The following is a 14,881-nucleotide window of genomic DNA, read 5'->3' as shown; positions in this document are numbered from 1 at the left end:
CCATCCTAAGTTAACCATAACTGGCATCTCTGAAGGTAGTTGAGAAAATGAAAACTTTTTATGTACTTTTTTTTGGTAATAAGAGACTTTTACCCCTCCACGCCCCCTTCAATACACATACTAAATGAAGGCCTAAATGCTGGCTCACAAGAAAGCTGATATGTTAACAGGCTCACAGGTCAAAACGATCGATTATATTATGTTGGTGATATATACACAGAGTGTAATTATTATTGGACACCTACTTTTAAAAATCGGCATAGTGGTTTCTAATCTTTGTGCAGAGCCACGACAACAAGCCTGCCTCTAACAACAGCCTGTAACCCATAAAACATCTGGGCTATCACAGCTCTTCCCACTGGCCTGAGCCATTGTGACTAATATAAAAGGCATCCTTTTAAGCAAATATGTAGTGTTCCTTGGAGGGAGCATCATACCAGCCTGTTGCTTTGAATTTTATGTATTATCTGTCTGCATTATTAAATCATGTGCCCTTAAAGTTTGCATGGTTTCACCAACTTCACTATCAAAAGGAATTTTTTTAAAAAGGATCATTGCTAAACAGTCACCACGATGTTGATTTGTAACAAGCGCTACAGAAAAGAATGGTCGTAATCTAATTCAGGTAGTGTCTATGATCACTACTCTCCTAGTATCTCTAACAGCCTGGAGAGAAGTAAAGTGTGAAAGCTGTTTTTTCTTTTATAAATATAGAGGGTTTTTTTCCTCTACATGGTCTAATCATATCTGGATCTTTTTTCCTCATGTCATCTGTTATTTCTTAATGCAACAACAAAATTAATCGGTTTTGAAGTCATCTGAGTCCAAGAAAAAAATGAATCGTAAAATGCTATTTTAATTTTGCATATTATTTTATCTTTGTATTTAATAAGCAATGATTTCTCTAATTTAGCTCAATGTATTTATCCCCTTTAAACTAATAAACTAATAAACATTAAACTAATAATATCAAAGTAAGGGTACATCTGTCACTCGTTATTCAATTCCTTCAAACCTGGGAAGAATAGTGAAGACAGGAAATTTGATTGGGCTTATAGTCTAATTAAAAGCAACAGGCTTAACTATGAATAGCTTTTCAACACTCTAACTTTTTTATTTTTTGCTGATCTAAGCTTAAGATGTTCATTAGTAACTCATTAAAGACTTAGTTACAGTCCAGTGGGTAAGTCCTGAATATAATGATGGAATGTGTGTACAAATGTGTAGGCTCATAATTAGAGAAACTGTCACATTTGGGGATTAAGAATATACAATGCAGTCTTTGAAAACCACTATGGAAAGTAAGTGACCCAAGATGGTGTTGTATTTTAAATTTTGCTTACTATCCAGGTCATTTGGTTTTTAGTTCTAATTCCTAAAGGTATGTTTTAATGACCACATTTTCACAGGATTAAATGTGTGAGGCTTTGGGCCTTTCTATACATTATTTTACTTAATCCTCATACTATAACAAGTAGGCCTAATTACCCCTTTAATAAATAAAGAAACTGTGATTCAAATTGGTTAAGGTCATGTTTCTTGGAAGTAATAGAATTGGAATTAGACTCTAAGGCTTGAAATCCTTCTACTTCATTCAATAGAACCATGCAAATTAGGATTCTAAAGCAGTTTAGATTGAATAATACTCTAAATTTCAGTTTCTGGGCTTCATTTAAGTATTACTTTCTAAATACTGACGTCTTCCTTTATTCAGGGTTCCTTGAAACTGTAGGAGCTGTTCACAGTATTAACATTTATAAATCATTATCTTTATTTAGTTTTCTCCTAATCTTTTCTCCCCAAATAGTACTATTTCAGATATGCCCAATGGGCTGAAATAGTGCAAGTTTACTAGGATCCTTTCCATATAGAACCTCAGGTCCTTTTCCATTTCTCATCTTTTTCTGTTTGTTTGTTTAAAGATGTGATATGAGTGAGTCCAGAGGACACTAATTAAAATATGTAGATTTGATAGAGAGACACAACAAATTGCCTAAATTTCTTGAGATGAATTAAAAGAGGTATTGAGTTGTTTGTAGAACATATCAGAGAAAACGAGTCTATGGAATTAAAATACTCAATATTTATAATATAACTTGAGCAATGATACAAAAAAATGTAAAAAAGGGGGATTTCCAGAATCTGGAAGGACAAGAATTCAGACTAGAACAAAAACAGAAACATTTCTGGCCACTACAATTAAAGCTTAATGTTCTTTACTATTTTCTTAAGGAGGAGTAATTGGAAACTAAATAGTAAAACCCAATGAATTACCTTGCTGTTTTGTGTATAATTCACCACTATACCGTTCACATCTCAGAAAAAAGTTTCAATCATTGTCAATTACTAGTTTTTGCCATCATAAAAAGAAAGCAGATTAATGAACTATTTTTAGGAATCAAATATGTAAGCAAAAGAGGAGATGGAGTGGGGCTAGACAAGCGATATATGATTTCAAAGTGAATTTAAAATAGATGAGATTTAAGTGGCTAAATCCAGGCAAAAAGCCTCTTTTACAAAATGCAGTCTAAAGAATTCTTAAATCTAAATGTATTCTAACATTGATATCTTGTGGTATTTTCTAAAAACGATATTTAAGAAAGCTTACAAATCAACAATAAAAATTGAGAAATGATTAAATAATATTTCTTCAAGTAAGTAATACAAATGGCCAATGAGTACATGAAAAGAAGCTCAACATTATTCATTAAAGAAATACAAATCAAGACTGGGAGTTTAGCACTGACGTGTACACACTACTATATTTAAAACAGATAAACAAAAAGGATCTACTATATAGCAAAAATTAAAAAAATTTTAATTCAGTTTGTCAAAAAAAAAAGAAAAAAACTACAATGAGATACTACTTCATCTTTACTAGAATGGCTAAAAGAAAAAGGACAGACAATAACAAGTGCGAGTGAGAATGTGAGAACCCTCATACTGCCGTTTGGAATGTATAACTGTGCAACTACTCTGGAATATAGTTTAGCAGTTCCTCAAAATGCTAAATATAGTTATCATGACTCAGCAATTCCATTCCTAGGTGTATACCCAAGAAGTGAAAACATGTCCACACAAAAACTTGTACATGAGTTTTCATAACAGCAACACACAAATTAGCCAAAAAGTAGGAATAATCTAAATTTCCATCAACTAATAAATATAATGTGGTATATTCATACAATAGATTGTTATTTGGAAACAAATACTGATACATGCTATGATATAAATAAGTTTTAAAATTATTATGTTAAATGAAAGAAGCAAGTTGCAAAAGATAAAAAATTATATGATTCCATTTATACAAAATGTCTACAATAGGCAAACCCATAGAGACATTGGTTAGTGGTTGCCAGGGACTGGGGAGAAGGGGAAACTGGGTATGACTATTAATGGGTACAGAATTTCTTTTTGGAGGACTGATAACATTCTAAAATTGATTCAGCGATGGGTGCACAACTATGCATACACTAAAATTCACTGAACTAAACACTTTAAGTGGGTAAATTTTATGGTATGTGAAATATAAATCAATAAAGATATTTTTAAACTCCCATTTATACATTAAAAAAGATATTGGTGCATCAGATCTAGTTTTTTTAAAATCCACATGGCATCTTTTATAAATATTTTCTTCTTCCTTTATCACAAGAGGACTATGCTTTTCTGACTCATTTATAGATGTGGCTATGAGGAAGAGTTTTAATTAATGAAAAGGGAAGCAAAAGTAAAGTGCACTATTTCCAAGCATATCCATAAAAAACTTCCATTGGAATCTTCCCAATGCTTGTTCTTCCTTCCTGTAGACAGGAATGGCAATGAGCCTCAGAAAGATTTTGGAACCCTTGTTCCAAAATCAGACTGGGTCTCTGAATAACTGTGAGAACAAGAAAAGGGCATCCTCCCAGCCCCTACCACATACACACACACACACACACACACACACACACACACACACACACACAACCAGAAACACCTGCCTTGGAATGCTTGGTGAACAAGAAAATATTCTCTAGAATCCATTATTCATTTTGGAATCTACTGTGACTACAGCCGAAGTTTATCCTATCTAATACATTGCTCAAGAATGGAAATTAGGGCTTCCCTGGCGGCACAGTGGTTGGGAGTCCGCCTGCCAATGCGACTCCAGGGGACGCGGGCTCGTTCCCCGGTAGTCCGGGAAGATCCCACATGCCGCGGAGCGGCTGGGCCTGTGAGCCATGGCCGCTGAGCCTGCGCGTCCAGAACCTGTGCTCCGCAACGGGAGAGGCCACAACAGTGACAGGCCCGCGTACCGCAAAAAAAAAAAAAGAATGGAAATTAAAGTAGGTAACTCAAATTTCTTTCTCCAGAAATTTCATAATATATAATTGGAAGCACACACACACACACACACATACACACACTTGATTGGATCCCTATTTGACTACTTCTTGTCTTAGATATTTGATTTTCTGAGGACTCATTCCTATCAAATTACACCACAAACATACAGAGTGTAGTAATGTTTCAGGGATCTCTTTTACAATTGATCAATTTGCCTAATTTTGAGACTTTATCTTAATTACTGTACTTTCATAATATATATATTTATGTTCAATTTATGTCATCCTATTTCTCTTTTCATTTCTTATTAACTTTTGTTTAATATTCTCTATATATATTTTTTAGAATAATTTTGTTGAATTTCTACATAGAAAAGCTCACATCAGTACTCTGAATGCAGTGTGTGAACATATATATGAATTAACTTGAAAATAACTTACAACTTTGCTATTCCTAGTCTTTTCATCTAAGAACATGGTATATTGCATGTCTTCTTTTATAACTCCCAGTAAGTTTCACATTTTTCTTCTCTTAGGTTCCATGTAGTTCCTGCTATGATACTTCCTAAGTAACTCAGGCATTTCATTGCTGTTTTGATGGAATCATATATGTATGTTTGAATCATACGCCTGAAATCAGTGCTCCCATTAATTCTGGGAAAGTTATTATTTCTTGAATTTTCTGAGTACATCATTATACTCCTACAAATAATAATTATATCTTAATATTTGAATATTTACTCTTCTTATTTATATTTTGCTCATTATTATAGTAGCCAAAATTTGTGGAATTGTTTTAAACAAACTGTCATGATAACAAGCAAGGCTGTATTGATCATTTACTACCATTCATTTTAGATAGTATTAAGTTATTCATTATCAATTATTAAGTAATTATTAATTAACCTAAAAATGAATCATTCTTTTCTTTTACTTTCCATATCTCGAGATTTTCTTCTAGGGGTACAAAGATGCAGTCAAATTTTATATACAACCGTGTTCCATTTTGCTGCTATTTGTAATGGCAATGTATCAGTGACCTTCAATGCTGAGCCCTCAACATATGGTTAAACAATGGTTCATTCATATGACATGTTATCATAATTTTTTGAAACTTTAATAGGATGCTAGAAATGTCTGAATTTTAACGTTAAGTCAAAATTTAAAATATAACTTTTATTTCTAGCATTATTCCAATTTTTTAAAAAATGTGCATACACATAACTGCAAAAAAAATCTAACAAGCATTAATATTAATTATACCACTGAGTCATGGGATTATTGGATTTTTTCTTTCTGATCTAAATTTGTATGAGGAGAATTACTTTGACAATAAAGTAGGAGACACTGGTAATGACAAACAAAAAAATACATGAGACTATGTTCTTGTGCTCTAACAGTAAGCTACAACCTTGACTTCTGGACAGTCAAATCACCGCAAACTATAATATGTGTAAACGAAATAAACACTGGAAGGTTATCAAATGTCATTGTGAGAATCTATTTTTGTACAAAGATGTCTATCTATTACTTTTGTAAGTACAACTAGCATATTTCTCTTGCAAATCCTTAGCTAGCCTAGCTTATTTGATCAAATCCTTCATATATATTTTTTCTGATAGGAATACAATTTTCTTTATTTAAAGAAACTAATTCTGCCATGATGGTAATATAGGGCAAATATAGATTCAAATAAAACAAAAATATAAGTATTAAAATGTAAATAGTTTATTTTCAATTTATCAATTAAAAACATGAAATAGAGAATGAATTAATCCTATGTTTCAATAGGGCCTTATTCTATACTGTCGAATTAAAACAGAATTCAATAGGGCCTTATTCTATACTGTCGAATTAAAAAAATATAATATATAGTGTCTTATTTGCATGACAAATCAATGAGACTCTTTCTTATTGCATTTCAATTTTTTATTTGGTCATTAAGTAATCATTTCCCAATCAGAATGGAGGAAATAAATGTATGAAAAATGCACTATGGCTATTTATATTAAATTATAAATATAAGAGAATTTTCCCAATCAGAATGGAGGAAATAAATGTATGAAAAATGCACTATGGCTATTTATATTAAATTATAAATATAAGAGAACTATTCTTAACATTGAGAATGAAAGTAAATAGCAATGCAAAGAAGAGGAAAACAGATAATTAGTTATTTATATATTATATATCAAAATACTTTGAAATTCATTCAATATCAAGTGTATGATGACCATCCTAGTGCAGTCACAGTCTACCCCAAAGCCAAGAAATACAAAAAAATATGATCCTAAACCCCCCAAATAGTCACAGTACATAAAATCTGAAAATAAAAATGTTATTTTATTCTCAAGGTATACCCGTGTTACTCATAGAGTATCACTACAATAAAATTCACATATAACATGTTTTGCAAGTGCAAAGGCAAAATAAAACTATTTTCCAATTGCCAACCTGCATACCGAATGTGTAGGGAAGGCTCCTAAACACATTCTTACAAAGGAAAGCTGTCAGGCATGCATATTTGTAGTAAATATTGTGATATTAGAGACTGCATAGTTAACTTTTGAAATATATATTTTGAATTTCAGTACCGAGTGGCTAATGTAGATGGTGTTGGATGTGTTCGTAGTAACCTCAAATAACATGATAATGACAAAGATTTTTCTGTATAACATATTTGACCATAAAAACAGTGATATTACTGCAAGTATGACAAATTGCCTAGGCTGGCAAACATTATAAACATTTAAAGGATGATTAATTTCTAAAAATAACAAAGTTAAGCAGAGCTTAGAAGTCAACCTGTCTTTTTCACAATTAATAAAACATGACTTCATAAAAAAATTATACGGTAATATGTTGTGTTATAAAATGTAATTTTGTACTTTCTCAAGCTTTACATTTTATTAGAGGTCAAAAAATATTTTAAATTATTATTTTAAACCATTGACACATTAAATATTATAATTGTAAAAATAGTTAATAATAAAATGCAAATTACATAAAACATATAGTACGAAATATATATGCGTTCGACAATTGTTTTGTCCCTGCTAAGAACTATTTATAATAATTAACTTCTTGGACATAATAAAGAACAGGTTTGCCTGTAAAGTCCATTAATATATAAATATTCATTCAACTTTAATGACAAAAAAATAGACTTGCAGAAAAAAGTACACATATGGTGGTCACAGAAGAATTTTTTTAAATTCTACTTTTTTCTGCAAAGGTACCATAAAAAGTATTGTTCCCTTTAGCACACAGTAGGCTCCAATGATCCTGTTTTCTATCTTTTTAATTGTGACAGTTTCTAAACACAGTTTAATTAAGATGAGATGCAGTTAAAATATTTGAGCACCCCAATCACCTTCTCAACTCCCAACCCATTGTAGCTTGTGTGACATCCCTCCCAGGACCAGATGTCCTAGTCCAGGTCCTACACTGAAGCATATTGCTTTACTGCCAATAAGGATGAGTCCCAGGTGCCCATGTTATCACTTGATTTTTGTTCTCCGATTTCCCCTTTTTCTCTTGCTCCCAACAAGATCAATAGAACAAAAAAACTTTTATCTTCATGCAACACTACATTAGTTAACAGCAAAGAACTGGCCACCTGCTTTAGCTGCTTCTCTTTACTTCTGCCAGGTCTCATTGCATTATAGATAAGGATTTTATGGCTGTACAAGAAGGGGGCACAGTCATGGTAAACAGAAAAAGAGAAATACAGAGGTACACAGAGACATAAAATATGGACAGATAAACACAGACCTAGAGACATTTCTTAATTTAAAACTTGTGTGTGTGTGTGTGTATATATATATATATATATATATACACACAATGTGGATATACTAATTAATTTTGTTTTCCTATAAAAAACACTGGCCAGACTTTCTAGGATGATGTGGGAGATTATTCAACTAATGTAAACATTATTCAGAATTAATTCTTCAGCTTAGTTTCTAATTTTACCCGTGTAGAAATCATGCAAAAAATGCTTCTCTGACAATTATATACTACGAATTATATACTACTAGCACTGACAATTGACAACTAGATACTATATTATTATATACTGACAATTATATACTAAGCCTTTATATATATATACATATATATATATCAGTTTGATAATAATTTTGTTTAGATACTAGTTTTAAAATTTTCTGGCAAAACTTAAATGCTGAGGTCCAAGTAGCAAAAGATTTCAATTATCAGGGTAAGAATAATGATAATTACGCATTTTCCTTATGTAATGCTGAGAGGTTTAGTTCTATTTCAAGGTAGTTAGGGCTAGGAAAATAAAATATAAAGATTTATTGAATGCCAAGCACTATGTTAGAAACTATTCACATATCATTCCATCAATTTCTTAAAATAACCGCACATGGAGTAAGTGTTCATTCTTGCGGATGAGAAGTAGGTTTACAAATGTTTAAGTTACTGTAAGCTTGAGGGGAAAATTAAGAATCTTTTGTTCACTACCTTACCTTTAGCAACTAGCACAGTTTTCTGGTTCATAGTCTATGATAAATGACATGTGTTAACTAGTTTACCAGGTAACAGTGTTACAGTGCTTGTAAGCAGTAGAGCTGAAATTTTATCTCAGGTCTGTTAGACTTCAAATCCCAGTCTGTCTGTGCCCAGAACATGGAAGAAGCAGGTAATCTACTTTTCTGCCTTATCTGCTCCCAAAGGACCAGGAGAGTTGAGGTGGGATTTTTTCTGTAGGGAAGAATGGCCTTGATAGTAACTGATTATCTACTGGCATTAAGACCAGAGCTTAAGAAGCTAAGTCCTTTGTTTTAAAACCTCTCTGGGTCTCATGTGCAACTTTAGTCAAGTTCTTTTGCCACTTGGTACCTCAAGGATTTTACTATAAGAAGTTAATGATAATGATGATAACAATAAATAACATTAAACCCATGAGAATGTTGTGATAATTAATTGTACCAATACCTCTAAAGTTTATGGCTACAGAATTTATAGTCATCATTATTATTTACTCTGGAGAAAAGGCCAGCAATTCGGGTAATACCCAGAAAAGTTAATTCTCTATGGTCTCAAGGACAAATGAAGCTAGGCATCTCAACAGCAGTAGGCAAAGAGATGCTATAAGGGGATGTTTTGGAAACAAGAGTACTTCTATAACTGAGACATCCACGTTACCTCAGTCCTCTAAGGTTTCGAGCTATATGGTATTCCTTTAAGCCAGGACTAGGACTCTAAGCTATATGGGACTCTAAAAATGCCTATCCTATTAGATTTCATCACTGCTCAAAGGTACACACACTCCTCTGTTTATGAGTATGTTGGATTCCAAAAGGCTGCTCAAGTGAAGCCCTTTATTTACAAGCCCGAAGTGGTATAACAAAGGCAATGGAGAAAGTCTCCTATGGAAGGCAGACAAAACTGATTTGCATTTTCTCTGGTGTGAAGTTTTAAAATACTTACACAAGGTAATAAGAATAAAGTTTATAAGTGGAACGCTTCTATATTGTTTATCTTGATATGGTTCAAAGTGAAGATAATATAAGGTGGTTCACATCCAATGGAAAGAATTACTTTAGTTTTTAGCCAAAATGTTTTATATTTTTTATATACCAGGCTCAATATTCTCTGTGCCCTATTAGGAGTTTTTAAATACTTCTCAGAGTTACTTGGAGAGATTGTCTGTGTGTGTTTGTGTGTGTGTGTATGTGTGCTCAGTACAGGCCTTAACTCAAGACCTATGATCTAAGGCTCAGCCATGTTTGGGGCCCACTGAAATACACAGTAGGTGTCAGTTTTTGGAGACCAGAAATTTCACCTCTGAAAAGGGAGTCTTTCTTACAATATCTATTTCTGCTATTTTTAACCTATCTTGCTCTAACAGTGCAATTTTAGACTGACTTTTTAAACTTGACTTGTACATAGAGTTTTTTTGTTTTTTTTTTTCTGAATATCAACATCAAATGAAAAAGCTCTCAGGGTTAGCTAGTTCCTAGTTGTTACAACTTACTGGCACAAAAACAAACTGGAGGGGCAGATAGTATGATAAAGGAAATTAATGTGTGCAGTCACAATATCTGTCAGGCACTGTGCTAGATTCTTTACATATACTATTTATTTAATCTTCAAAGTAACCTTATGAGTGAGGTGTTTTTATAACATCTAAAAACCTAATTAGAATCATCTTTAGATATACAGATAATCAGAAAAGCACTTGTTTAAAGCTGCATAATTCTTATACTGTCCCATATCACAAAATGTTATATGTGCCCAAGTATGTGAGTATGTAAGTGCTACATCAATATAAGAATTAAGGAAAAATTTTGAAATATCTGACAAATTTATATTGTTTAAAAGTAGATGGTTGTATAATTTTACTTTCATTTTTTAAAAAAACACTATCATATAGTGATTTGTTAGAAATAAAGGTGTTAAATCAGGGGAACTTTAGGGAAAATGTCAAGAGAGAAGTGATAATATCCAGTTTTTATACTGACAGCAGAATGCAGAATTCATGGTGAAACTTATATATGAGCCAAATTCGGATTCACATCACTGACGAACTACAATAGATCCCTGTAGTCAATTAAAAACCAAAAGTGAGCTGAAGAGGCTAAAAATGCTTTTCAGCTGCTTGCTAAACTATAATATTCTGAGACCTTCTAAGCAGTGGCAAATACAGCTGTGTCCCTTTTTCTTTGTTCTAATTACCATTAATGTATGAGATAGTGACTATATTATGCCATTTTCATCTTAGCGCAAAACCAATGATAATTAGTAGAAAACTTTAAATTGTGAAAAAGGAACATATATATAGAGTTTAATTTGCCAATTTTTAGAGAGATCCCGTGAATATTGTACTAAGTGGTACAGAATTTGTTTTGCTTATTTATTGAATAATTATATGTTTTATAAAATTTGCAAAGGGAGATCATTTCTTAACTATCATACTCATGTTATAAATACCAAGCTGTCTAAATGAACAAAGAACACAGTCTTTTATGAGTGTGTTAGCATGTTTCAAGAAAAATACCTTTCTGCATATGTTGATATCATTTTGATGTTGTTGGTTTTTTCCCTTTTTTTGCATTGAAAGGGATGTGAGAATTTTGCTTTAATGAGAGGTTTAATTTTTATTCTGTTTGTTAAAGATTGAGGAGAGTAGTAAACACTCAGAAACAAATGATTACTTGGTTCAGGAAGGTAGATTTTTGAAGTGTTTTCCTTCAAATGTGCATACTTACTGTATTAAAAGTTATTTTACCTACAAAAAAATGTAAATAAAAATAATTCACAATAAATGACATAGTTAATAATTCAGATGATATTCCTTAAGTGTGGTAAAACAAAGAATAAAACATGCATTATTTTTTTTTAAACTTTGGTTAGATATACATTTTAAATGGTATTTTAAGAAATCAAACTCGAAATCCTATTTATTGCAGCTTAAGGTACCTTACTTACTGCTATTAATATATGGTAGGCAAAAGCTGCAAAATCATAGAGCAAAAATTTAGAAGGGTCTAGTGTAAACAACTAAGACAACATTAAGCATCACACAAAAATATACTTAAAGGTCTTACCATGAACTATCGGTGCTAAGAGCATCATGAAGACTAGTAGCTGTGATGGCCACATGGTCATGTTCTCAGGCATGAGAGTGCCTCAAGAGTGAGTGTTCCAAACTTGAAACAAAATAAGTGTCTTTCTGATTCTTCTGTAGTCCAAGACCGATGATTAAAAAAAAAAAGCTCAAAAGGAAATATTCTTCAAAACAGAAACACCAATATCCCAAATCTGAATCCTGCAAATAAGAAAAAAAAAGGGTTATCAAATACAGGTTTTCTCATTTCCTTGAAAATTTCCTTCCTGAATAGAACACCTGTATACTGTCTCCCTTCTTCATTTTAATGAATACATGCATCATGTATAAAAATAAGTAAGTAACCTAAGGTACATTATTTATGCATGTATTAGCACAGTGTTTACTTCCCAGCCCCCAAACTGACTGAAACAAATAATTCAGTCTCGCTGGACAAAGCAGTATAAATATTACTATACTCATTTGTATAATATATAATTAATGATTAGTTTGTATAATTTGTTAATGTGTTTAAACAGATTTGGTACTTAACTCTGTGTAAACATTTTCCACAAATATAATTTTTACTAATAATAGAAAAGTATAAAAAAAAGAAATCATTCATTACCATTACTGTGTGTTTAAACAAAGTTAAATGCATGAGCCGTACTTTCATTCCAGGCCCTAATAATCATTCAGAAATCATTCCACATATTAACTATATTACTTTTCTAAATATTTTTATAATTAAATTTGTGAAAATTATAGATTTGTGTTAATTAATTATGCTCAACCATAATCAATTCATTCAACAGAAGTTTATTGAGTGTCCGCTGAAATACAAAGCACCGTGCTAGGAACATAGAATAGAATACTGAGTAAAACATGCAACCTATCCTTCAGGATCTTACAACTTAAAATAAGGAATCTGGCTTAAAAGTGTTAAGTGCATATGGAAGACATTAAAAATTGTTAGCGTTGTAAAGTTATTTTACTGAACCAAACTGATATAGCTGCTCCCTCTTTAAAGTTTGCACAGACTTATCTTAGGAAGTGAAAATACTAAAGGAACATGACTCAAATTTTGAAGATGTTTATCACAGTGAGCATTTTTAAAACTGATCAAATGCAAACTGGATCTTCCTTTTCTTTCCTTCTTTCCTTCTCTCTCTCTCTTTCTATTTTCTATTCAAGTGAATAGTATATATTTAAAATCATTTCACATTTTGAGTATAAGTTTAAAATATTTCTGGAAAGGAATATTCAAAATAGAGATAGTTTACTGAGGATTGTATTAAGCCTCATTCTACCAAAACACATTCCAAAGTATTTTTGAAGTACTTGCCTTTGTTATAAGGCAAAATTACACAGATTTATCTGAATCTCTGGCACCACTATTCATAGCATGGTAATTAAGAGCACAGATTCTGAAGCAAGATAACCCAATTTCAATTACTAGCTCTACTAGAACTAAGACCTTGGGCAAGTCATTTAAGCCCTCGGTTCCTTGGTTTCCTATCTGCTAATGGTGGGGGAGTAATATTAATTCATATGGTTATATGAACATTAAATAAGCTAAAAATTGTCATTTTAGTTATATACAATACATAAAAATATGTATTGCCCAGAACAGTGTCTAGTATGTAATAAGTGCTATATATCTTAACAGTTATTATACATCTCATTACTTTTCAGTTTTATCCTACTCATACTTTTTAATGTGGTTGTGTAAGAAGCAAGACCATTTGATAAATCAAGCCAAAAATATTTATTGAGTCACTATTGTACAGGCAGGCTCGGAGAACGCTAAATCTGGAAATAACAGATATAATAATTTTCTTTCTAAACTCACAGACATTATAGAAAAATGAAGCTCATAATAAACACTCTCATAACATTTTACTTTTACAAACAGAGAAAGCATTGACAACAAAAAAATATGGCTGAGATAAAATAAATTATGTAAAAAGGAATCATGTTTAACATTTTTCTTTTGTTTTCCTTATTCACACTCTGACTTACAAGAAAACATTTAGAACTTTTCCTTAACTACCATAAGTGCCATAAGTGTTTAACTTTCTCTGAAAATAAACTTGAAAGCAGGTGCTAATTTAAAATTGCTTTCTTTTACATGCATGTAATAATTAATGGATACTTAAAGGAGGATACTTAAATTGACTGATGCATCAACAAGTAAGCAATTACCCCCTCACACTCAGTTGTCTTTTTTTCCCCTCTATAACTATGGCGTCAAGAGATATGTATATACACACAGACATGTACACACAAACACCTACACACATATACGTAAGATAAATATATACAGTACTGTTTTGCAACTGAAAAAAAGATTGAGGGCAGCCATCTAGGCGAGTTATTTATACATTATTTCAAAAATATACACTAAATATCTACCATGGTGGATATTATTGAGATCACAAATAAAGTAGAACAATTTTTCTCACAACTCCCACTGTAATGGAAAAGACGTAGTAAATGAAGTATCAACATAAAAAGAAGCAGTAACATTTTATAGTTCCTATCATATTCCAAGCAATGTTCTAGATTATTATACAATTATATGATTTAATTCTCCATACAAATCTATCAGGCAGATAATATTGTCTCATGTTGACTGAGAAGTAAAATCAGACAATGTTACTCAGCAAGAATTTCATACCAAATGTCTGACTCCAACATCAGTGCTCTTTCCTCTCCCTATGGTAGAATAAACAAGAAGATGTATGAGCATAACCAGGGGTAGTAATTGTGCAAAGGAAGGGGGACAATGTAGCAAGTTTCCAAGGAAGACTTAGGCCTTGCTTAAATGTGTTATCCAATTGCGACAAGTAGAGAAAAAGGGAACAGCATGGATATATGAGGTAGAAGTGGAAGGACAAAGAGAAAGGAGAAAAAGGACATGTTAAAGAAGGAAACCAGCCTAATTATAACATTGTACCTTTTGGAGGAGCCG

The 14,881-nt window shown here is 32.0% G+C and overlaps 1 protein-coding gene across 1 annotated transcript in view; it reads right to left on the bottom strand.

Moving 5' to 3' along the window:
* The window catches only part of LOC149749161 (adhesion G protein-coupled receptor L3-like), a 179,831-nt gene extending 165,216 nt beyond the window's left edge, over nt 1-14,615 (bottom strand). The window contains exon 1 of the mRNA XM_089911995.1: nt 11,909-14,615. Coding sequence (XP_089768121.1) covers nt 11,909-11,981 — 73 coding nt within the window. The 5' untranslated portion in view covers nt 11,982-14,615. The remainder of the gene's footprint in view (nt 1-11,908) is intronic.
* Nucleotides 14,616-14,881: the final 266 nt, after the last annotated feature.

The sequence above is a fragment of the Delphinapterus leucas genome, chromosome 5 (genome assembly GCF_059928025.1).
Source record: "Delphinapterus leucas isolate spDelLeu-1000000601 "Yukka" chromosome 5, BTC_Dleu_Yukka2, whole genome shotgun sequence".
NCBI lineage: Eukaryota > Metazoa > Chordata > Mammalia > Artiodactyla > Monodontidae > Delphinapterus > Delphinapterus leucas.
Note: the sequence above shows the minus strand (reverse complement) of the source record. Positions and strands in the feature narration are given on the sequence as shown.